This window comes from Solanum verrucosum, unplaced genomic scaffold, assembly GCF_900185275.1.
Source record: "Solanum verrucosum unplaced genomic scaffold, falcon-dt-bn FXZP01000103.1, whole genome shotgun sequence".
NCBI classification, from domain to species: domain Eukaryota; kingdom Viridiplantae; phylum Streptophyta; class Magnoliopsida; order Solanales; family Solanaceae; genus Solanum; species Solanum verrucosum.
The window spans coordinates 9,279,675-9,304,645 of NW_026020048.1; the positions used below are offsets into that span (position 1 = coordinate 9,279,675).

General features: G+C 34.7%; 2 protein-coding genes across 3 annotated transcripts; both read left to right on the plus strand.

The window, feature by feature from the left end:
* Positions 1-248: 248 nt before the first annotated feature.
* Positions 249-2,257, plus strand: LOC125822948 (probable esterase KAI2). The gene is made up of 2 exons (XM_049502408.1): positions 249-726; positions 1,614-2,257. The coding sequence occupies exons 1-2, from the start codon at positions 359-361 to the stop codon at positions 2,062-2,064; spliced, it is 819 nt and encodes a 272-aa protein (XP_049358365.1). The 5' UTR covers positions 249-358; the 3' UTR covers positions 2,065-2,257.
* Positions 2,258-6,001: 3,744 nt separating this feature from the next.
* LOC125822917 (suppressor of RPS4-RLD 1) lies at positions 6,002-24,909 on the plus strand. 2 transcript variants are annotated; one of them, XR_007442669.1, is made up of 25 exons: positions 6,002-6,258; positions 6,389-6,498; positions 8,443-9,131; positions 13,065-13,109; positions 13,278-13,379; positions 13,462-13,542; positions 14,166-14,232; positions 14,562-14,662; positions 14,796-14,903; positions 15,517-15,587; positions 15,732-15,788; positions 15,924-16,032; positions 16,137-16,217; positions 16,973-17,059; positions 18,178-18,384; positions 19,930-20,264; positions 21,298-21,384; positions 21,650-21,749; positions 22,067-22,158; positions 22,273-22,311; positions 22,440-22,530; positions 23,552-23,649; positions 23,729-24,037; positions 24,177-24,243; positions 24,661-24,909. XR_007442669.1 is itself a non-coding variant. In XM_049502380.1 (24 exons), exons 1-23 carry the CDS (start codon positions 6,137-6,139, stop codon positions 24,015-24,017), a joined length of 3,168 nt encoding a protein of 1,055 aa, XP_049358337.1. In that variant the 5' UTR covers positions 6,002-6,136; the 3' UTR covers positions 24,018-24,037; positions 24,661-24,909. The 2 variants fall into 2 exon arrangements, 1 of the variants encoding a protein (XP_049358337.1); XM_049502380.1 differs by lacking the exon at positions 24,177-24,243.
* Positions 24,910-24,971: the final 62 nt, after the last annotated feature.

Below are 24,971 nucleotides of genomic sequence, written 5' to 3' on the forward strand. Positions count from 1 at the left end.
GAAATAGGTGATTAGTTTTGCATCAACCATGATTAACTAATAAATTATTGTCTATTTTGGTCATTTATTTTCTTAAAAAATAAATATAAGCAGCCATCAGATGCCCAAATGTGCAAGAAATGGGAAATATTGTCCATTTGATTAAATATTATATAGCCGTCAGATGCCAATGTGCAAAGAAATAAAATAGTATCTCATAAACAAAGAGCAACACGACACCAATGCATGTGGTTAATAGTCATTTTCCAGACGAAGACCCAAACAAAGCATAAAAGAGTTCATAAGTCCACGCTTTTTCTCACCAACGTAAGAGGCAACCATAAAAACACAATTCGATTCAATTTCCACAAATTAAAGGATGGGAATTGTTGAAGAAGCACACAACGTGAAGATTTTAGGAACAGGGGATCGAACCATAGTCCTTGCTCATGGGTTCGGAACAGATCAATCTGTGTGGAAACATTTGGTTCCTCATCTAGTTGACGATTATAAGGTTGTCTTATTTGACAATATGGGAGCTGGAACTACCAACCCAGATTACTTTGACTTTGAAAGGTACTCAACCTTAGAAGGATACGCCTATGATGTGATCGCTATTTTGGAAGAACTCCAAATTCCTTCTTGTATTTATGTCGGTCACTCTGTTTCTGCCATGATTGGTGCCATCGCTTCTGTTGCACGTCCCGATCTCTTCACCAAACTTGTCACAGTTTCTGGTTCTCCAAGGTTAATTTCCTCTTTTCCCTTTGCCTTCTGCTATAATTAACGTTTGACTATTTTTACTTGTTACAAAATTTTATGCCTTAAAAGGAGGACTGCTATTACAACTATTTTACCAACTAATATCACAATCATATTCATCATTTTTAATTAGTGTGTGCATTCCATCATATTACCTAATTTTCCAGGTGACGTTTAAAGGGAAAAAATACTCACTAGTAAACTTTAAATGTAGAGTAGTTATAGAAAGAGACTACTAGCTCTATTTCAATTTATTCTCATACTTCTGCCCATTTCAAAAGAAGGTAACTCTTTAATTTCAATCTTTTCCGTAATATATTTAAGATCATCATGAGATTAAAAGTTATTTTGATAACAATATATTTTTTAATACCACAATATTCAAAAGTCTTTTATACTTTCTCAAATTCCGTATCAAATCAAAATATATAAACAACTTGAGACGGGGGGAGTATTTTTTTAGGGCAAGGAAGGATAAAAAGGGATGGGATGTAATCAAATACGGACTAATACGTTGAAAAACTATTAAGATTCCTCGAAGATTGATATTAGTACAATAATTTTGAGTTCAATTTTTGGCTTACTATAATAATTTAAACAAATCATTTAGTTGGTAAGTGTACGAATCATTAGCCAATATTCTTTTAATTTCTTATTGAACATGTTGGTTGTCACTTGTCTACATTGGCGCGACAGTTGTCTCTTATCTTTCTTTATTACTTACAATTACTATGGTGTGCTGGATCCTTTTTTTATTTGGCTTAGAAGATAGTTCTATGAAATCATGTTATCTCATTTTTCAACTTTCTTAGAAGAATCTTTTTTACCTTCTGGCAACTTATCTTACTAACAAGAATGAAAATTTTAATTAGGTATTTGAATGACGTGGACTATTATGGAGGATTCGAACAAGAAGATCTGGATCAATTATTTGAAGCAATGAGATCAAATTACAAGGCATGGTGTTCAGGTTTTGCACCTTTAGCTATAGGAGGGGACATGGACTCTGTTGCGGTACAGGAATTCAGCAGGACATTGTTCAATATGAGACCAGACATAGCATTAAGTGTGTTACAAATTATATTCCAAAGTGATTTGAGGCATATGTTGCCTCATGTAACTGTTCCTTGTCATATAATTCAGAGCATGAAGGACCTGGCTGTGCCTGTCGTAGTCTCTGAATACCTCCACCAGAACCTCGGAGGCGAATCAATTGTGGAGGTGATGTCCACGGATGGACATCTGCCGCAGCTGAGTTCACCTGATATTGTTTTGCCGGTGTTGCTTAGGCATATTCGCTTTGATATTTCCGTTGATAAATAATTACTAGTGTGTGGTGGAATTTATTTGGGATATGTACAAAGTTACTTTCTTGCTTTGCTAAGTGCAATTCATAGCAAAGCAATCCTACGCATGCAACTGCGCAAATCTCAATTGATGATGATGGATACGTGTCGATTAATAAGTCAACTAAGTTTCAGTAGTTGTAAATTAATTGAGATCGGCTATTTGAATTTGGAGTGGTAATGTAGGTCCTGAGTCCATATGAGATTTATGCTGGTCCCATTGGATGTTTAATTTGTCTTGTTTGTTTGAGCTAGGCGAAAGCTCTGTTTTTGTTTGGGAATCTTTTGCTTGACGTGCATACAAACAATATTATGAGCTACTAATATTTGCTTATTCAGAGCACGCTGCTCAGCCCAACAAGAATTTGGTAAACTTCTGAGGCATACATATGTAATTAGGATAAAGATTTAAGTTATATGCATTTGATAATATGTATACAATTAGGTCACTAGATGAAACTCTATTTATTTGTTAGGAGTGGCTCAAATGATGCTTGTAAAACGTTTGCTTTAGTTCCAAAATTTTGAGGGCCTAAATTTTTTTTAATATTACGAATTTTATGATTTGATGTTACTTAAAATTGAAGATGATAAAATAAGTACAAAATTTATATAAAATATTGAACTAAACAACTCATATTTCATATTTGTTAATAAAGTTTCTACAATAATATCCAAGTGAATATTGCAAATAAATGGCTAATATCTTATTAACTAGAATTAATTTTAACTTTTATAAAAAGATATTATTATTATTACGTGAAGTTAAAAACTTTTGTGTGTTCTAAATATACGGAACTAAAAATAAGTAATATGTAAGAATAAAAAGAGCAATTTTTAATTATTATTATTTTAGCTTTAAACTAGTAAGGTTATTGAGATGTACTTGTTGTTTATTTCAATGCGAAATAATGAAATAATGAATGATCATATGAGTGGATAATTATATCTAGGTTTGAACGGAATGTTCTTTGCTAAGAAATTCACCAAATTATTAGAATTATTATCTTTTTTTGCTTTTCATTATCATAAATGTCAAATGTAATATGTAGGATAACTAAAATTTTAATTTATTGATCAGAGGATATTCAATCACTTAAGTATATTTTACTTATTTGTGCATTATTTATCAAAATACATTTTTTTTAACATTGCCTAGTAATCAAACATCCAAAAGGGTTAATCGGGGTTATGAATTAGGATTGGATCAAAATATATCATGTGAATTGACAAAATATAAATCCATCGTGGACTATATAAAATATTACGTCATATTTGATTGATCATTTTTCAATATAGTAACTTTTAAAGTGATATACATAAAAATGAGTGGCCTTCTTTTTACATGAAAAAATATGACTATAATAAATACTTGTTGAGATTTTTTTTTATAGTTCAAAATAAGTGAATTTTTTAAAATTCAAGATTTTCCTTTTTTTTTTTTTTATGAAGTGGCTAACTACTTTATTTTATAGAAGAATAATTTAGAAATAATAAAAAGAGTAATAATAGAAAGTAACCTTTAATTCTTATCCTTAAAAGAAATATATGTCATATCTCAATAATTCAAAGTAATTCTCAATAATTAGGTGGGTGAGTAATTAACTCTAAACCGTCTTTGAATATATGGTAATTGAGTTAAGCTTTTGAATGATCCCCATGTCAGTAGAAAATGAAGACTCATCTTCAATTAAATAAAACTCTGCTAGCTTCTGCTTTAATGAGCCAAAAAATTAAATTACTGAGGTGATTTAATTTTTTTACCTAGCTGGGTAAAAGAAAGTGTTTTTAACTCTCTATGCGTGTGGCAGGGGAAAAGCATCTCAGTAACGTTGTTCAGTATTTCACACAACAAAATTGACATAATGGAATTATTCGTTACGTCTTCATTTCATTTTAATATAACAACTTTAAATTATAAAAAAGGGGGAAAAAGTTTATTTATAGTGGAAAATAAAGAGTGAGAACTGAGAAGTATCAGTGGAACGGTCACGTGCTTTCAAGTCTCAAGGTTCTCTTTTTTTTTTTTTTTCTTCTATACCCTGCAACGCGCTTTCGGTTGCTAATTTTAAACCACATTTATGTTAAAAAAAATTATGTATGTCTTTCGCAAATAAGCATTTTTCTTGAAAGATGAGGTAGGTAGTTACCTAATACAAATAATTTAACATTGGTGCGTGGAATAAGTTTTAATGCATGTATTTTTATAGTTAGAGATAAAATATCTCTCAAAATCTTTATTTTAGAAATTATGAAATGCATATTATTTTTAATACACTAAATCAAACAATGCATAAGAAATGATATCTGCATAACTAATACCTACACTATTAATGTAGACATTAAAAAAACACTTTATTCTACGTTATTCTTACTTTTACTTTCTCCGATCCATTATTTTAGCTGACGTACTTATTAAAAATAGTTAATTTAGAATAATTGGTATTTTAGAAAAATTATGATATAAAAGTTAATTAATTATTTCTACCTTTATCATTATTCAATTAATCGGGAGAAAATTAATAACGATGAAAAGGAAAATGGTATTAAAGTAAGATTAACTGGTTTATCATTATTAGCATAGTATTTAAGAGGGAAAAATGACAAAATAGATAGAAAATGGTGTATTATTATTAGCGTCAGACTTAGGAATTAGGATGTTAAAAAACTGAAAGTGGTCAAATAGTTTATATTTAAATGGAGATAACTCCCTCGAAGTTATAAAAAATCCCAAGTCACCCGCTGTAATATAATGGCATAAAATCATCGCAGCTTCCTTGAAACTGAAGCAAATATAAATAATAATAGGCTAGATTTATTTTATATATATAATTTTCTTGTTTGATTGCACAAAATAAGCAAATTCAAAAAGTAGGAAATTCTTTTCAACTGTGCTCACTCTATTCACTCCATTAAACGTGAAAAAATTAATGTTATTTCTCTCCTCTGCAAATGTAACACAACCTTGATTGACATGAACCAATGGAAATATTTAATTTTCATTAATATGTAGGAATGCATTTATTGTTTTAATAATATGTATTTAATATTTCTGCTAATAGTATGTAGGAACGCATTTATTGTCTTATAATCTAGATTTATTTTTTCTAGTTCATTCTCATCACTATAAGAAAATAATAAAATTTCATTATATTTTACTATTGTAATTGAATTGTTGAGACATTTTTCATTTTTTAAATTAATTTAATTGTTCAATTTTCAAGACTACTTTTAGAATGTTTTTCTAATTTTACCCTTCATTAGTTAGTATTTGAATTAGTTATTAATTAATGTTTAGTTATTTTAATCATAATTTTGTTAATAATTAATAAGGGTAAAAATGAAATCTTCTTTTCTTAAAAGGGGTGAAATACCTCAACAATTCAATTAAGGAAAAATCTTTTTGGCCAGAAAATTTAAGCCAAAATTTGGCCAGAATGATATTTTATCTATATTATTTTACCTTTTAAAACATTTTTACCCTTTTAACTAAAAAATGGAAAAAATATCAGTTTATTTTAAAATAAAATAAAAATTATAATTTTTTTATTTTTCTGGCCAAATTTTTTGGTCATTTAACACTTCTCTTCAATTAATATGAAATGGAGGGAGTATATGTTATTTGTCTCACACATTATGTTTTCAAAATTCACTAAATTTTTAAAAAATTCACTGAATCTCAAGGATCTTGAGTAGTGGTCAAATTTTGGGGAGAAACTGTGTGTGAGAGACAAAAGAGCATTGGAGCCAATAGCTAACGCGGTCAATTAAACACGTGTCATCCATAATTAATCTCTTTATTATCACTTCCCTCAAAGCCCTTAAGCATCTCTCTTTCCTCTCAGTTTCCTCTTTCAGATTTTTTTTTTCTCCTTTCTACCCCTCCCTTCACTACCACCACATCGTAAAACACCCACGAAAAAAAAAAAAAAAAAACAGTTTTACAGCCGCAAGATCAGAAATTCAGAAGCTCACAACACAACTGAAAGGAAAAAATAAAAATCAATCGCATCAATTGAGCTGCTTCCGATCCATTTGAGCCGCCGGCGATGGCGTCAACAGTTAGTGATAGGATTGAACTAGCGAAGCTTTGTAGCTCTAAGGAGTGGTCCAAAGCAATTCGAATTCTCGATTCACTTCTTGCTCAAACTTGCGTCATTCAAGATATCTGGTACGTTACGTTTTTCACTGTTCCATCTTCTGTTTTCCTCTTTGTATATAGATTTTTGGAGATTTATGAATGAACTGATTTATTTTTCTGAATTTATAATGTGGTCAATTCTTTTTTTGTTTTGTTTCAGTAACCGAGCGTTTTGCTATAGCCAATTGGAGCTTCACAAGCATGTAATTAAGGATTGTGATAAGGCACTTCAGCTCGATCCTAAGCTTCTTCAAGCTTATATATTTAAAGGTTCGGTTCATTTTATCCTTGCATTTCCAATTAACTGTTTTTACCGTGTGTAAGAAATGCGAAAGAGAATTTAGACGTTTTCAATTGCATTTGGAATGTCAATTTTGAATATGGATGTGTTGTGGTCAGGCATCCTAATCCCTATAGGCCTGCGAAGTCAACTGTGCTACTCTGAATTTACAATCTTAGGGTTCTTGTTCCAATTTAGGTGATTGGCTATAATTGAGTAAATTTTTCTGGTTTTCAACAAACATGCACCATTGGCAATTTCGAGGAGTAGGATGAAGCTCTTGTAAAGCTAGTGAACGGTCACACCTCTCCATTGATGTCCTACAATTTACGACCATTGTCAAGTATGCGCCAAAATAAGGGTTAGCTTTAAATGAAGTGTGTATGTGAGAAGCTATTTTAAGCTTGATAAAGGTCATATTGGACTTGCTTTCTGTATCCTATAGTGGTCTTAGATTATATTTTTGAAATGACTTTAACTTTAAAATACACTATGTTTGGTTGGGGTATAAAGGGAAGGGATGGAAAATAAAGGAGGGAATAAGATGATTATTCCATCACCCTGGTAGGATAAGAGGAGATATTTACATAATCATTCAAGATTTAGTGGAAGGGGAGAAAATTTATTTAATTGTTGACCTTACTTTTTGTTCCATCAAATTTGCTTCCTTTGATAGTGTGATGTCGTGAGATGTCTAATAAACCTTATCAATTAGGAGAAGGAAAGTCATAATAAAGTTTGTGGTGTCATAACATGGTTTCCGTAGGTGATCTTGCTGAGTTTCTGTAGAATAATTGACAAAGTTTACAAAGCAAATGACACATGAACTCGATTAATCTCAGGGAGAGGCGCATCCAGGATGCTTTGGCCCCTCGATGCCAATAACAGACAACCTAAAGACAACGATAAGTAGTTTCAGGTGAAGAGTAAATTGATGTGCTTCCTTTCCCCTCCTTTCCTTGGACCAAACATAGTTTTGAGACACCTATGTTCTTATAGGAAGTCACTTATATTAATGGAAAAGTGTTCTACGGTTATCCTTTCTAGGGATGTACTTCAGTTCAGTTCATACAATGATACAAAAATATGATGAATTTGGTATGCTAGTATCACTCGCTGAATGGTTAAGGTTGTTCTCTGTGTTCTGGAGGACTACCCTGCTTGGATTGACTACTGAAGAAGTTCAATGCATGAATAGGCTGTCCAAAACACTTCATAATAGTTTGTATAGTTTTCTAGTTTGAACTGTGGCATTGTCACCGCGTTGGTAGTTGATTCCCCAATTTTCTCAGTGAGTGGACCTATTAGACAGGATAAAATAAAGTAGATTTGTGGATGTGTTATCAGCGTTGGTCTTTATGAGTTAACACCGCTGTATGCATATGTAGAAAAACTTAGTTACACAAATGAATCATATGTTAAGCTGATAAAGTAAATAACTTCCAACAGGTCACCGAGAAATAGAATAATTGGGATGGAAGTGTCATTTGCTACTTCTATTACGGATCTTACTGCCTCAAGATTTACATTCAGAGGCAGATGGTTGAGTTCTATGCTCGCGGGGTACAGGGAAGGGTTTGACCATATTGTGTCTATTGTACGCAGCCTTAGTGCCTTAAGTACCTTTTCTCTAAAAGGCTATTTCCACGGCAGGAACATGTGACATCCTTGTATCATGGCAACAACTTTGATCAGATAAAAAGATCAAATACATTTTTGTCTCTTGTGTGTAACATAGCCCTTGAAATAATGATATAAGAATTTGTATTGACAATATTCTTGTGTGGATACTGTGGATTTTCCCTAGATGTGGTTCTAGAATATGCTGCAGAAATTTCAATATTCTTAAAGCTTTAAAAACTGGCAGTTTTGTGCTAAACCGATTTTGAGTTTGAAGCATTATGTAACAAAGTTACTTGATACTTGTTGTTTAGGACGTGCATTATCTGCTCTTGGTAAGAAAGAGGAAGCTCTTCTAATTTGGGAGCAAGGGTATGAACATGCAGTTCATCAGTCTGCAGACTTAAAGCAACTGTTAGAGCTTAAAGAGCTGCTCAAAATTGCAAAGCAGAACACCGCAGTTGCCAGCAACAATCATTCGGTGCAGTCATCTGGCCCTGAGTCCAACACTGGGCCTCTACTTTCTACCAAATCTGGTGAAACTTGTGATATTAGTAAGGCCTCGGATAGGAAACTTAAAACATGCAGCAGTGGGATGTTGGAAAGCTCTGAGAAATCAAATAATAGCTCTGTTCTACAAAATTCCTCAAGTAATAATGCCAAAAAGCATAAGAAGATTGAATGTGAACCAAAGGAATTGCATGAGAGACAAGCAAATAGAACCAACAACAATTGCAAAAAATTGGGCTATCCATCTCTGGTTTGCAGTGAGTTAAGTGATATATCTGAAGACAGTGGGAAATCATCTGCAGTAACTAGTGAATCAAGTGAACAGTCAGAACCAAATGAGTTGCAGGAAATTCTCAGTCAGTTGAATAATAAATGTGATGTTCGTGTTGAATTGAGTGATGAAGGCAAGAGAAACAAAAAATTCTGTGTTACCAGGGTTAACAAAACCAAGTCCATTAATGTTGATTTCCGATTATCAAGGGGAATAGCACAGGTACACTGCCTATCCTGTGATATTACAATGAAGACAGGAAAAATTATTCCATCTATTGATAATTCCTGTTAGTGCGGTTGATCATAAATATGCTATTCGTCTTTATTGAAATACAAATAACAATACATTTGTAACTTCAAATATATGTGAAAGATCAGCTTCATGACTCAATTTGTGAGATTATTTTCTCTCAAATTAAGTAGAGAGATGAATTTTTTCTTGATATATCTGCTAGGTACTGGGATATCATGCTCATGCATAGCAGGAAAGGCTTTCTACTGCAGTTTTCATGTCTTTTGTGTTCACTTTGCTTATTTCAGTTGTGATTTGCTGATTACACTCCACTTTTAATTTTGTGAACTTAACTGGAAGATACTGCATCTGTTCAAAGCTTGGGTCAACTAAGCTCTATGATTAGAACTCGTTTTCTTCAGTTACTAAATTTTAATCTCTAACTCTTACGTGTTAAATTTATGGAGTTAAGTACATATTTGCAGTGTGCTTGATTGCATGTTTTGCTTTGTTTAAACTTAAGATGTCAAAAAAGGTTTGTGATTACCCGTCATAGTGATTCTTTCTCTCTCTAGTCGCACAACTCCGCACTATAGTGACATTAAAAACAAAAAGGAAGAAGAGAATTGTGGGAATGTTTAGCTTGATTATTTCTTCAATCTAGTAGGGTGTATTTTCTTTCCTATGCCCCCTAAGCTGTGGTGGACAGAGTTATTCGGTATTTGCACCGATAGGAGGATGTAGATACCCACTAGACTACTTGAGATGCCTGTAGGTTGGTTCTGACACCATTGTTATTCAAAAGAATGATGGTAAATTGACAATCTAGCTCTGTGTGCATGTTTTTTTGTCAAACACAAGATTTGAAACAGTAAGTAGTGCGGCTTGATGTGGTTGAGATCATGGCTTGATATTCTGCTTTGCAATTGATCTGACTATCACGTCTCGTTGCTTACTTTTCCAAGAGATTAGATTATCACCTTAGTTGCGTGGACTCTTCACTTTGATGCCGCACCCGTGTCAGACTTTCCAAAAATGCACTACTTTTGGCGAATCCGACATGCACCCGTCGAAATTTTTGAAGAGTCCGAGCAACATAGATTATCATGATTTAAAATGTTGTGTTTCTAAATTGGATCATTTATCTGAGGAACTTCTTACCCATTTTACATTAGAATATCCAGAACTTATATGTGTATGCTGTTGTAATGCAATAGTAGTTGTCTCGAAAATCCCTTGATGTAGGTAGAATGCAGATTATGGCATTTCACAAGGAGCCTGGAGAGACTGGTTAATCACACTAGCAACCAATTAGATGTTGTGTCATGCAATTGTGAAATACTTGAGTTTGCCAGCATTTCTTCAATATTGATCCAGACCTCCTAGAGATATCCATCCAAAACAAGTCTTAACACTTCGATCCATAGAGGTATCAATAAGTTTGCAATCTAGTATACCTTGTTTCTTCTAATATATCAGGTGGATACTTCCCTTATGATATTGGACGTGGAAACTTGATGGTTAGGATGTATTTTATGTTTCTACAAGTGCCTAGTCTTAAAATGACTGGTGTGATATTGTTTAAGTTGTATAATACCTTGAAGGCTATAAGGTTGTAAGGAAATAGAGTAAAACAGATCAAACTATGCTTTATGAGACTGCTTAAGACCATAAATGATCGGCCTTGTCGAAACACTACTTTAGACTCTTCTTTGTTCATGTCTAACTGATGACTGATGAAGGAACTAGTGGAGCGCGGTCGCCATAGAAATGGAAAGACCAACACGTGCAATTTTAGTTGCTGAGTGAGAGTATCAACCATTGCCATATATCTGAATGTATTTGTTGACAATTATTTGAGCTTTAAGACAATCTATAACCATCTTGATTATAAATACTCAATGAAATCCAACTGTAGTTTTATTCCTGTGGTAAAGGGTCTATCTCTCAAGTGCCATTGTTTTTTTTGTAAGGCCTTTCCTTAGTTGTACGCATGCAATTGGTTTTACCAGTCTAAGATAATGAATTTGTGCATAATTTGTAATGCAAGTATGATATGAATGTGAAAAACAATGTGAAACACCTACTAGATTAGTTGGTAGACGATATGCTCAAAGTTGTCTTCAGTAGAACCGAAGAGGAGAAGAAAATTGTTGGCGAACTGTCATAGGGGAAGGAAGTTTGTATCACAAGAAAGCAAGGATGAGAATCGTAAAAAATGCTCAGTTTGCTATTCTCTCAAGCTAATGAAGTTTAAATAGTGTTTACATATGATATAATATAGGAAGATTGAATTTCCCGGATTAATATTTGTTGGTAGCGGAAAGGGGGATGCGAGGCTGAGATGGTTCGGATACGTGAAGAGGAGATGCACATATGTTCCAGTGAGGAGGTGTGAGAGAGGTTGTCTATGGTGGGTCTGAGGAGAGGTAGGTGTTGGTTGAAGAAGTATTGGGTAGAAATGATTAGTCGAGCATTGTCTCGCTGTCATGTTGGAGAGGCATGATGATAGTTTGGAACAAATTACCTGTTGGCTGCCCTTTCTTTTCCATATTAGTATTATTGTTATTACTCTTCTATTATATTATTCTTCGATTTTTATTACTACATATTGTTTCCTTTGCTTCAATTATCGTATTATTATTTTGTTGTTGTTATTGTTCTTTTCTCCATTATTTCCGACATGAATTCTTCACAACTGTATCTCCTTTTCAAACCTGCTTTGAAATGCTTTACTTGAGCCGAGGGTCTATCGGAAACAACCACTCTACCTTCACAAGGCAGGGGTAAGGTCTGCGTACACACCACCCTTCCCAAACCTACTTGTGGAATTACACTGGATATGTTGTTGTTATGTAATATTCCCTGATCTCCTATACATATTTCTTTATCTAAGTCCTTAATTACAGAATATTCTTAACAAGATCAATCATCTCTGTGATAATAAATACAATTCGAAATATTAAGGTTAATCCATATATTTTTATCCTGCAACAACAGTTTCTTTTTTTTTTTTTTTTTTCTTAAACAAGAAATATTTTAACTTTGTAAGTTGAGCAGCAACGCCATTTTTAGTGAAAATTGTGCCTAATTAGTATGTTGGATGGAAACTAGCAAAGCGAACACATGACTTACCTGAAAGCTAAGTTGCTCGGACTCTACACTTGGGTGTGGGATCCGTACCCGATATGGTCAACCAGTTTTGGATACTCTGAACAAATTCGAGGGAGAAATTCTGGACAGATTCAATGATTTCTGTAATCAAAACAAAAACTAATGTGAAATTGAAGAAAATGGAATACCTTGTATATATAAATTTCTATTGTTACCCCCTTTCCTTTTATCTCCTTCCAAGATTCTCCTCTTGATCAAATATTTTCTCCTCAAGTTTTCCACATAATCTCATAATTTTAGGTTTTATAACTCTATTTTAGATATTTTGAATTATCTTTAGCCAAATCCCCACATTCGTTTCCATACATGGATCCTTATCCCTAAATCTTAAAATTTAGATCATAGAGGGTCCGACCTCTAGATCCGCACCCGTATTGGGCACCCGCACCCGAGTCCGAGCAACTTAGCCCGAAAGAAGTTTCAAAAGAGATTGCACCCATTTGGAGATTCAGTGGATGTAATTAACCAGGAATTGAGTTAAACTGTTTCTTTCTATTCCCATGTCTTGACTAGCAATATTCACTTCCTCTTCGTAAGTATATATTTGTAGGTAAAGATATTTTTTCCTCGATCTTCCTGTTAAGACACTATATTTACATGTATTCATCGTATTTAATTGAGAAATATGGTCAACGAGGATTCATCTAGTCGGCTATGACTTGCTTGGTATTGAAGCGTAGTAATAGTTGTTATTACTCGTCATCCTGTACAAACATAGAAGTGAAACAATATTTTTGGTGATTTCAGGTTAACGAAGGAAAATATGGTAATGCTGTATCCATCTTTGACCAGGTTAGCATTAGCCTTACCACTCTTCGATATTTTACTAGTTTTGTTTGCTAGATGTACCTTGTGCTTTATTTTACCCTTTTTCATGTTTGATTATGGATTCAACGGAAGACTTGTGTGTGGCATGCTGAACTTACTTACGGAGCTTCTTCTCTTCTATCTATAACACAGATACTAGAACAAGATCCAATGTACCCGGAGGCACTTATCGGCAGGGGAACAGCGTTGGCATTTCAAAGAGAACTTGATGCAGCTATCTCTGATTTTACAAAGGTTTGCATTGATTTGGCCATTTAAGTACCAATTGAGGTAATACTTCAACCCCTGTTGTAAATATTTACCATCTGCCTTTCAGGCTATACAGTCAAATCCATCTGCTGGTGAGGCCTGGAAACGCAGAGGGCAAGCCCGTGCTGCTTTAGGTGAATCTGTTGAGGTATGAAATTCGTATTTGTCTATTTATTGAGCTATCTTTTGGGTTTTGTCTTCAGGGTATTCTTTTCTGCAATATTTTTTTTTCAAAGTCAACTTTCAATGATCTCTTCCGTGGATGTGATGTGTAGTGTAAATGATGTGGAATTACTGAATTTTATCACTTGTGCCATCAGATTCTGAAACTAATTTTTTCATTAATAGCAATCAGACTCCATTTAGACCACTAGGGATATTATCAAGATGCACTTGGTTATTTTCCTTCAGATTGTGGTAGCTTACAGAGTTAATGATGGAAGATGATATGTCTTTGGATGGTCTAACTAAGGCTTGAGCTATATCACAACTTATGACCATCTTCCCATGAAAGTTAAATTCTAAAATGGAATCACGACCATAAAATTATTCAGCTGCATGCTTTTGATCATGGGAGTTTCTTGGTAGTCTAGTCTAGAACATAATTTTAACACTCTGATGAGTTAGTTTTAGTTTTGTTTTGCTCCAATTATCCCATGGAGAGTGATAGTAGTTACGGTTAAATGTTTTTTACTCCCTAAAATGTTTGGTTTCACAGTAATAGTAGTATGATTGATATTGGTGTATCTAAACAAAATGATTTTACACCAGGCAATTACAGACTTGACCAAAGCGTTGGAGTTTGAGCCAGACTCTGCCGATATATTACATGAAAGAGGTGACGAGACTGAACTCTTCCATTTACTATGAACAATTGGATTTATGCTGTTAAAGTAGTTTGACATAAAATAGCAACATACATTTTATGACTGATAGATTTTGTGCATGTAATTTGAAACTTCCAATGTATTAAGGTTCACTTTCATCTTTACAAGACTGAGATTAGTTAGTGAGGCCCATAGGTGGTTTCATCTTGTAACTATTTTGCAATGAATGACCTCTAGCGGACTGTTCCATAATTTCTTGAGATTTCATAAAAGATCATTTGATTGGACAAAGTCTGTTCAATCTAACATGGGAGTCACTAACTCTCCTTAATTAGTGCAGGAATTGTCAATTTTAAGTTTAAAGATTTCAAAGGTGCTGTTGAAGACCTCTCTACATGTGTAAAGTTCGATAAGGATAACAAATCTGCGTATACGTATTTGGTGAGTCTATGACCTTGAGTCGACTAATTGTTGTAGAATGAGCTAACAATGTTTATCCGCGTGAGTTTGAGAAATTTTTTGTTGGATAAATACTGATATAATGCTGGTCGGAAAAAAATTGGAAAATTATCAGGGCTTGGCCTTATCCTCTCTAGGAGAATATAGAAAGGCTGAGGAGGCACATAAGAAAGCAATCCAAATTGAAAGGAATTTCCTCGAGGCTTGGGCACATCTAGCACAGGTATCTCTGAATATATGCTGAATACTCTTAATGCTATTTTTCCTGCCAAGTGGAATCCTAATACTTCTATTGGTAGTGCTGATGCTATAGAGTCTCTTGATGATGAAGTTGCCTTTTGACTTCGAGAATTTTCTTTTACCAAGTTCTTGTTTTTGTTTGTCTCTTTTTTCACCGGTATCTGGAACTCAAGGTTGAGGTAAATATATACTTCTCCATGTAAGTTAAGAAATTCAAGAATCAGGATTTAAATGGCAAGCAGACATTCTACTGCTTAACCAGTGATGGAGAGCCTAGCTCTCTGTTTTCAGATATTGTGTGAGCGTTCATCTTCTGGGTGCAATGCACATTTATTGTAATAGCTTTTGTTGCATTTTCAGATAGGGTCTCCTGATTAGCTGGTAGATATTATTAATTTACATAATCAAATTAGATGTTTACGGAATATCTATTGCCATAAGTTTAAAATTTCTAAGATTCGGGAGCTGCTCTAAACTAGTTCTTGATTGGTTGAGTTTCTTCACTTATCTTAAATGTGGGCAAAACAATGAGATCTCTTTGAAGATATTATTCTAATGATGTATAGATTATTGAAGAATCTTTATCTTTGGTGCAGTTTTATCAAGACCTAGCAAATTCAGAGAAGGCCTTGGAATGCCTTCATCAGATTTTGCAAATAGATGGGAGGTGATTACTGAGGATCTCAATATTTACATCTTTTTCACCGATAAATATCTAGTCTTGAGTATTTGAATGGTGAAGTACAAAACCTATCCTCAAATAGGAATATAGCTGATAATCCATCCTCTATTTACCCTTTTTCGTTGGAAGGTACGCGAAAGCATATCACCTGCGCGGGCTGTTACTTCATGGAATGGGAGAGCATAGGTACATACTTCTGAAATATTTTGCTGTCTTGAGTTCTCCCCTCCCCCCCCTCTCTTTTTTGTCAAATTTGCTATATATAATCCTCTTTTTACGAAAAATGTAGCAGGACTTAACTTCCTATATTTGCTGTTACAGGAATGCTATAAAAGATTTATCAATGGGGTTGGCTATTGATAGCGCAAACATTGAATGCTTGTATCTACGAGCTTCTTGCTATCATGCTATTGGATTATATAAAGAAGCAGTATGGGCGTTTTCAAACTTGTCTCCTGTGACTTTGAGTATTCTTAAATATTTTAAGGTGGTTGTCTTCAATTTCAGATTATTGATTCTGAATTTATGCTGTAGGTGAAGGACTATGATGCTGCTTTAGATCTTGAATTAGATTCTATGGAAAAGTTTGTGCTTCAATGCTTGGCGTTCTATCAGGTAAATAAGTATATGCCAGATTTCCGTCCATCAAGCTGGTTCGATGTTATGCCTGTACTAAATATTGTTTTCTTTTGTGTTGCACTATTTTCTTTTTGCTTTCTAAGTCTTGGCATTTTCTTAACTGTCTAGCTTTTTAGCTTTTACCTTGCTGGAATGTGTCTCAATTCTCAATTGGACAGCTCAGATTTCAAATTTTAGATTTGTCATTTTGGGGTAGTTAGCCATTTTAGTAGTTGCAATTTTCCATTTACTTAAGTTAGTAGTCAGAAATTTAGCAATTTTACATTTTCCCACAAATTGTCCAAACATTGGCTAAATTTCTGATCGTCTTTTTGTTCCGTTAAGCCACTGTTGGACAGTGTGGGTCGAAGTGGCAGATGGTTAACAAAGCCAAGCGTGGCTTGGTTTAAGCTTGATTATGGTTGGGTTTTAGGCGTCTAGCAAATTCAAACCTAGCACAAATGTCCCTACCAAAAGCTCGAGCTGACAGATGCTAGCTTGTGAGCCCAGTTGAGTTGGCTAGTGTTTTTTTCACTTTACCATTACACATCCGGTAAAGTAAGCTTTTCCTTCCCGTACCATTTAATAGTCTTGTGAACAACCTTCTGCTTCCTGCCTGCGACAATATGGCTTTCAGGTGCAGCCATTATCATGAGACACCAATTGATCTCTCTATCTCTGTAATTTTTTGTGCAATTTCTATTTCAGTTTGAATAGCTTATGTTTTGCTTTTCAATATTTTTCTCTTGCAGAAAGAAATTGCATTATACACAGCGTCAAAGATCAACAGCGAATTTTCTTGGTTTGATATTGATGGAGATATCGATCCCCTTTTCAAGGTAATGTTTAAAAAGAGAATATATTGCTTGGTTATTTTTTGATAGCACCACTCATTAAAAACAAAACGGAATATTCTGGTAGCCTCTGTACCACCTCTTTCTGAGAGAATTGGGAAAAGGAATGAAGTTTGAAGTTTGAAGTTATAGCAAAAAGTACTATCTGGTGGGAATTACGCAGAACTTTGAAGGTTAGCAGAGAATTTGGAGAATGAAAGAAGTTTAAATTCGATTATAAGCTTACCTGAAGGATTTGACCCTGAAATCACTACAGCTCTGTCAAAGTAATTGGACATTTTACCATATCATTTAACATGCTCATACTCTATTATGTAGAGTTATCCCTTTTAGGCTTCAAACCCTTTTTTAGAGCCCCCATCATTTCCTTAACCCCCGCTAAATGGTTGGGAAGTGATATTTAATATCTTCTCAACCATTAGTCTCATAAGATTGCTACAACAGCTTCATTGCGCAATTACTTTATCATGAGTAGAGTGACAATGGATACAAGGACAATCTAGAAACATAAAGGTTGCTTTCACTGAGTTGCTACTGCAGACATTGCTTGCACTTTAACTATGTGCTTTATTTGGTGCATATTGTTCCTTCATAGTTAGTTGCCAATGTTCTTTTGCTGATCCATGTCGAATGGGTGTGGTTACCTTGTGCTGAGTCTGGAAAATACTAAAAGTTCTGCAAAAAGTCACGGGTACCCATATGGATAGAACAAAGTTATTGATTCCAGTCAGGAAAAATAATCAATGAAGGGACAACATGCAGATATCAGTGACAGTTTTCTTGAATGATGTGTAGTCTCCAGTTCATAAACCTAACAGTGCTTTAATCACTTTTATACACCTGGAGGGTCCAGGGTGATACCTTTTACAAAGTGAACTGTCATGGGAAAACCTTTGATTTGAAATGATGGTTTCTTGACAGATATGTGGGATCATTTCATTAATCTTAGGGGCTAATAATCAATTTTTGTAAATCTCGGATCTAAAGTGGTAGATACCTCTATGAAGTGAACTGTCATCTGAAAAGTGCTTTTGTTGGCAGTGAATTTCTTGTCTCAAATGCTTAGTTCTCAATTCTTACTTTTTCGTTCCTTCTGTTCTCAGGAGTATTGGTGCAAAAGGCTGCACCCAAAAAATGTTTGCGAAAAGGTCTACAGGCAACCTCCTTTAAAAGAATCTTTGAAAAAGGGAAAGCAAAGAAAGCAAGAATTTACTTTCACCAAGCAAAAAACTGCCCTTCTACAGGCTGCAGATTCTATCGGTAGGAATATCCAGTATCATTGCCCTGGTTTCTTGCATAATAGGCGCCAGGTAATTCTAAAAAGAGTTAAATATTAAGTTAACTGTGATCTTTTTAAAAAAAAATCCAGAGCTCTACATTTTCCTTGAGAAACCTGATTGTGATTTCCTGTAGCTTTCTTAGATGCCTTTTTATGCTTTGCTTTCACATTTCCTCTGGAGTTATATTAACATAGATGATGAGATAATTGAAGGAAAAGAATATGAAAATGTTACCAGAACATTTTGTTTGTATTGGTAGCCTTGTAATTGAGGGATTTGAACTGATATGCCAATAATAAGAGAAAGTTCTTGTACAAGAATGTTACCTTCATTTTCACACTCGACGTTTCCTCTCCAGCTTTCACTGTACACACTCTTTGTTTTCCATCAATAGTCAGTTACATTCCATGAAAGATAAAAATTAAGGAATTCATCTCAAATTAGGTTATCGGAAAAAAAAGAAAAAGAAAAAAAAGAAGAGAATTCATCACAAATGAGATAATGCTCTATGGGTTATCTGTCAACAGAATATTTTCACTATTTGTGGACTAGTGTTCTATCTTCTCTTAGCACAGAAAGGGAGATTTGGATCTTAAAGACAACAACAACAATAACAACAACAAACCCAGTGAAATCCCACTACATGGGCTCTGGGGATCTTAAAGACTGTTTAGCATTTTATATTCCACAGTTATGAATGATAACTTTCTACACACTCTGTCAAATAAGATTGAGGTGACTGTCAAGTCTACATTTCTAGTGAAAATGTCTAAAATGAATAGCATGCAACTAATAATAATACTTATAGATGTGAATATTTTCCACTAAATGATGTTAGACTAAAAATGTCAAGTTTTGATGTTCATCTAGTGCAAAAAGGGATGAAGACAAGTTATTGAGTCAAAGTGGATATCTGTGACATCTCTTTAGCAATTCTCACTGTTGCCGTAAAGCATCTGCCTAGTCATCCCGAGGAAAAGAGAGAATTTGGCAACTTCTTTTCTTTGTCTTTTATACTTTAGGCTGTAAGTTTAATTGATAACTGATGCCGTGGGAAATGGTTAAACATTTAGAGGTTCATATTGTGCTGTAGTCCATATTTATGATTGGCTGTCTTTAGTTTTGGGGAGACACTTATAGGAAGCAGTTGGCTTTCGCCCTTCAGCCTCTAATTCTGTAATCTGTATGTTGTGGAGCAATTTCCGATGTTAACTGTGATGCTCTTTGTAGTTATTTAGTTGAGTTAGTTTGTGCAATGGTTGTAAACTGTAGTATTAGATTTGTGCCTTTCTAACTTGTGTTGCTTTTTCATGATCAAAATTTCTCTTTACTTATCTAGTGAAGAGGATCTATTGTTCCTAGTGTATCTCTTAGACCTTATGATGATATTCTTTTCTTTTTGCAATTTAAAGATGATATATCTTTACTGCAGATGGCCAGTTCATAATTTTTTGTGAAGTCAACTCTCTTTTTTAATTTGATATGTATTTATACGCTGCTCTTTAGCTACAAACATGCTTGCCACAATGTTGTTATTCTTTCACCCAAATCTGAGAATATTTTTGCAATTATCAGCACCGCATGGCAGGATTAGCTGCTATTGAGATAGCACAAAAAGTCTCAAAAGCTTGGCGTGCCTTACAAGCTGAATGGAGAAACTCAACTAAAGGCACAGGAAAGTCTGGGAAGAGACTCAGGAGAAGGGAAAAACTAAATTCTGTTAGTTTAAACAGAGGTGGAGCTGGTTGTAGCACTAGCAGTTCCTCAGACACATCTACTTCATACAGTTTGATTGATGATAGGTCAACTGGACGTTCCATGATGTCATGGAACCACTTGTACTCATTGGCTGTCAAATGGAGACAAATATCTGAACCATGTGATCCAGTGGTGTGGATTAACAAGCTAAGGTACTCCACCTGCTATTAATGTAGTGAAGTTTAGTTAGTTATTAAAGTTCATTGAAATCTATACTTGGTCTCAGCATTTTAACAAATATCTACTACATTTTCCTAAAGTCTTTCCGATTTGAATTGAGTACACAATGATATTCTCTTCTTTTATTTTTGATAAAGAGCTCTTATTTCTTAATATCAACAATGATATTCTCTTAGTACATAAAGATAATAAGAATCACTATCTTCACCTCAAGCATGAAAAAAAACCTCCCTCAATTTGCTTAACTTGCTTGATTTGATCCTTTAGTTCTATGGAGTTATTTCCCAGCTTCTGTGTTGGTGTACTTCACTCTCATTTGGAGCACTCACGAAAAGAAGGATTCTAGCATATATGACTTTTGAAGTTTGGGTGAAGATTTTGGAGGACTAAAGACCTATTTCACTTTGGCTCTTCTAAGAGACTAAGACTAAAATCATTAATTCGTATTTAAGCCAGGATAACCAGAATATAGCATACTACTTACCACGTCGACGAGATGCTAGTGTATGAAGAGATACCCCTCTAGAAGTCGTAGAGAAATTCAAGAAATGCTACAGGATCAATAAGTTTGATGGACATGTGTCACATCCCAAAATACACCCAGACATGACTGGCACCCGCTAACACCACCTGTCGAGCGAACCAAATATCCATACACTTACCCAATTATCTAGCAGTTAGAGCATTACGCGCAAGTCTAAATACATTAGTTGATAAAAGGAGAATAATAAATCCAACGAAATCCATAATCATACCATTGATTCAACGATCACCAAATACCCTCTAGCCCAAATCCCACAATATGACCGTGAAGGATCTAATAGAGTAAATGAGTTTAGCTGTCAGGCATGCAAATCCCAAGAAAGAAGATAGATGCTATAAAATAGATAGAGCTGAAACAACGGCCTCCACGAAAGGTCTTTAGCTTTACTATAAAGAAGATATTGATCTAATGTGCCGCTTTAGCTTTACTTTTTGCTGAGAATTCTTTTTTTTTTTGCATAGTGAGGAATTCAATACTGGATTTGGGTCTCACACTCCTCTTGTTCTCGGTCAAGCCAAAGTTGTTCGCTACCATCCCAATTCTCAGAGGTAAGAGCTTTACCTTTCTGATTAAGCGCAAATGTATTTCTTTACTATTATTTTTTGTGTAACATGGATACTGCAAATGATACCGATGCTATGATTGACCTTTAGAGCTCGTTACAGGATGTGTAATTGATGCTACCCTTGTAAAAAACTTTACAACAGCTTGCTGCTGGCCATGAATAAAATTTCCTTTTAACAGTCAAAAGGCATAACCTTTCTTATTTGTATTAGCTCTTTCTCAAGGCTCTTATTGTCTGTCAATGTTCAGAACCTTGACTGTTGCCAAGGCTGTTATCAAGGAGAATAAATACGTGTGCAACAAGGAAGACAGGATAATTGATCTTTCTGAACAACAGAAGTTGCAAGAAGTGAGTTTGTTTGCTTATGACCTTAGTTCATCTTTTGCACTGTTGTGCCTTTTTGACAGTGTATAGTTTTTGGTTGTTGATAATTGGTTTTCTGGTTCATGTCAAAATACCAACTTTATAGCATTTCCCATGACAATAAAACCGTCAAATTGAGAAATCTTTATTAGGCTGATTTTATATTGGTCACATTTCTTCCTTAGATGTTATCTGATGGCTCTCTGAAATCGAACTAGGTGTCCAATTGCTAGGTTTACTACTTTTGTGCCATGCCTTTTTTCTCTTCTGGTGGTAATCAACACCTGAACTGTACTTTGCAGATAATGGCTGCAGAATCCAGCTCTGATCTTTACAGAGTTGTTGGTCAAGACTTTTGGTTGGCCACCTGGTGTAACAGTACGGCACTTGAAGGGTACTTTTTTATATGTAGTCCTCTTTATACTGTATAACAGTATGTTACTCATGAATATTTTCTCTCATCAGGGTCTTTTTTCTAATTTTCCCTCCTTTCTTATTACCTGATCAGGAAGCGTCTTGAAGGAACAAGGATCACTGTAGTGAAAATGTAGAACACCATCTAACCTATTTGGAATTCAACCTTTTGTGTGTGGAAAGGAGGGTGACTTGAGTAAACTATCGCTTAAACTAGTTCTGATTTTTCTTATTCCTGTCAACTTTTGTTGTTCCTTCCAGGGGTGAGATTGGTTACGACTTTGCAATTAGAACACCTTGTACACCTGCTAGATGGGACGACTTTGATGTGGAGATGACATCAGCCTGGGAGGTATCCTCTTGATTTATTATCTAGAAAGTCATTTTCTACTTCCATGACATAGTTTTTGGATATTTGAAAGCAATATAACATCAATGTAAAACAGGAGACAAAAAAATTCTTTAGAGGTCGTTTGGTAGGGTGTATTAGGTAGAATAATGCTAGTACTAAATTTTAGTACAATGTTTGGTTTCAAATCTCACCTATGTACTACTAATACCAGTATTACTTATACACCCTATTTAATACTATTCTTATACATAGTAAACCATGGCATTAACTATATCAGTGCCATTCCTATACTTATAAGTCATACACCCTATTCAGTACTATTCTTGATAATGCAATGCATGTTAGATTGCTAGTTTTAATACAACAAACCAAACAATCAATAAGAAATGATGTCAGCATAAAAAATCCCAGTACTACTTGTCTTCGAACCAAACTGCCCCTTATAGTACAGTTTTTCATGGTTTATTCATCTTGTGCCTGCTCGGAGATGATCAGTGAAGTCTTGCAATAAGCCTATATTAGTCAGATTGGGAGTCTGTTCATCAGACTATTCTCTCACTTTTATAAATAGATTTTGCTAAGCACTGAAACAATCATATGCTTCCCTTGACTATTTTCCTGTCTGGACATAGAAGTAAGCATTATACCTGAGATGATCTGGGTTTTTGTGCAGTATAATCTTTCTGAAATGATTTGGCATATATTTCTTACTTGAACTTGTTTGTAGACCTACTATTTAGTTCCTAACTGAAGCTTTATCTATGCCCATTAATTTCCTATTGTTGCTTACTTCTGTTTGTGTTGCTCCCTTCTTTCCCCTCCTTTCTTCTGTTTATTTGTTCTTGAGACACACATGTATTTTCTGTTTGATATTTAAATAATAGTGTTCTAATTAAGTTAACTAACTAGTCCGTGAAAACTGGCCTGGACACCACGGTCATCAAAAAAAAATTTAACTAAGTTGAGACTTAAATGATAGTGTTCTAGTTAAGACTAAGTTGAACACAAAACTGTTATGCAGGCTCTTTGCGATGCTTACTGTGGTGAGAATTATGGGTCAACAGATTTTGATGTGCTTGAAAATGTGAGAGATGCAATCTTAAGGATGACATATTACTGGTAAGATATATTAACTTCTATTTGGTTGATGTCAAGGGAAGCATATGATTCTCTTTAATTTGGCTGATAATTTTTGCAGGTATAATTTCATGCCGCTTTCCAGAGGAACTGCTGTTGTTGGATTCATAGTTTTGCTTGGATTACTGCTCGCTGCTAATATGGAGTTCACAGGAAGCATTCCAAAAGGTCTGCAGGTGGATTGGGAAGCCATCCTGGAGTTTGACTCGAGTTCCTTTGTAGATTCTGTAAAGAAATGGTTGTACCCATCTCTCAAAGTCAGCACATCATGGAAAAGCTACCCAGATGTCACGTCAACATTTGAGACGACTGGATCAGTTGTTGCTGCTCTGAGCACCTATTCAGACTAAGGGAGATACGTCATTTATTGGTAAGTTGCTGTACATACGAAGGAAACAAATTTCTCTACTCTATTCTGCTGGATATTTTGGGCTTGCTGTTTGTAGTTCAACAAAATTTGGAGCACGTCCTTGTGTGTATAGTTTCCCTCACCTCTCCAATTTTAATAGGAGTATTCAATTATACTAAGACCATGCACTTGACAAAGGGCAACTTCTTAATCTACTCAACAACGAGGTGCGTGCACAATAGTATTGAAATGAGATTCTTCTAATCTTTTAAACCACCAGCACGATAGGATTGAATTGTCGGTGGCTAAAAAGACTAGAACCATCATTTGGGCTGTGGTGCTACACACGAGGATTGTTCAGTCAACTGTAGCATCATTGGAATTAAAATCAGAGGAATTACATAAATTTTAAGTGGTGGAAGTATGGGATACAGTACTAGCACGTTAACTCACAAGGACATGAATGCAATTTTTCTTTGGTAGTTCCTGTTCATAAGCCCTAAAGCTTCTCTGAACTTGTTAATATATTTCAGCAGTTCTAAGTTTTGCAATGCTTTTTATTTGTGAGAACTATGTGAAATGTGAGGGTGCAGCTATATTTGAGTGGATTTCTCTTAACTTTCCCATATATTCGTTGCATATAGGTTTCATCTGGGATCATTTATCTGGAGAAATTTCGCTGGTGCATTATCTGACTTGATCCTGCTGCGGATGAATTGAGGCGAGATGTTTTACATTATTAACATTCTCCTAGTGTACCATTACTTGTGAATTATTGTATTTTAGTTGTCTTGTGTATGATCTGCCCTCTCATTGTTTCCTTACTTTTAGATTACCATGTTAGATTTCAGGATAGTTATTTGAAAAGAAATGAATAAATGGGTTTTCTAGTCTTTGTTGTCCTTGTATTTTGTGTTTCTTTATGCAGTTAGACGGACCCGTTTCTTCTATAGTT

Bases quoted from the DNA above. Each gene is read 5' to 3' on its own strand.
- LOC125822948 (XM_049502408.1), top strand. From the start codon at position 359: ATGGGAATTGTTGAAGAAGCACACAACGTGAAGATTTTAGGAACAGGG. The intron at 727-1,613 runs GTTAATTTCCTC...AATTTTAATTAG, and splicing joins ACAGTTTCTGGTTCTCCAAG to GTATTTGAATGACGTGGACT.
- LOC125822917 (XM_049502380.1), top strand. From the start codon at position 6,137: ATGGCGTCAACAGTTAGTGATAGGATTGAACTAGCGAAGCTTTGTAGC. The intron at 17,060-18,177 runs GTAATGTTTAAA...TTCTGTTCTCAG, and splicing joins ATATCGATCCCCTTTTCAAG to GAGTATTGGTGCAAAAGGCT. The intron at 22,531-23,551 runs GTATCCTCTTGA...ACTGTTATGCAG, and splicing joins AGATGACATCAGCCTGGGAG to GCTCTTTGCGATGCTTACTG.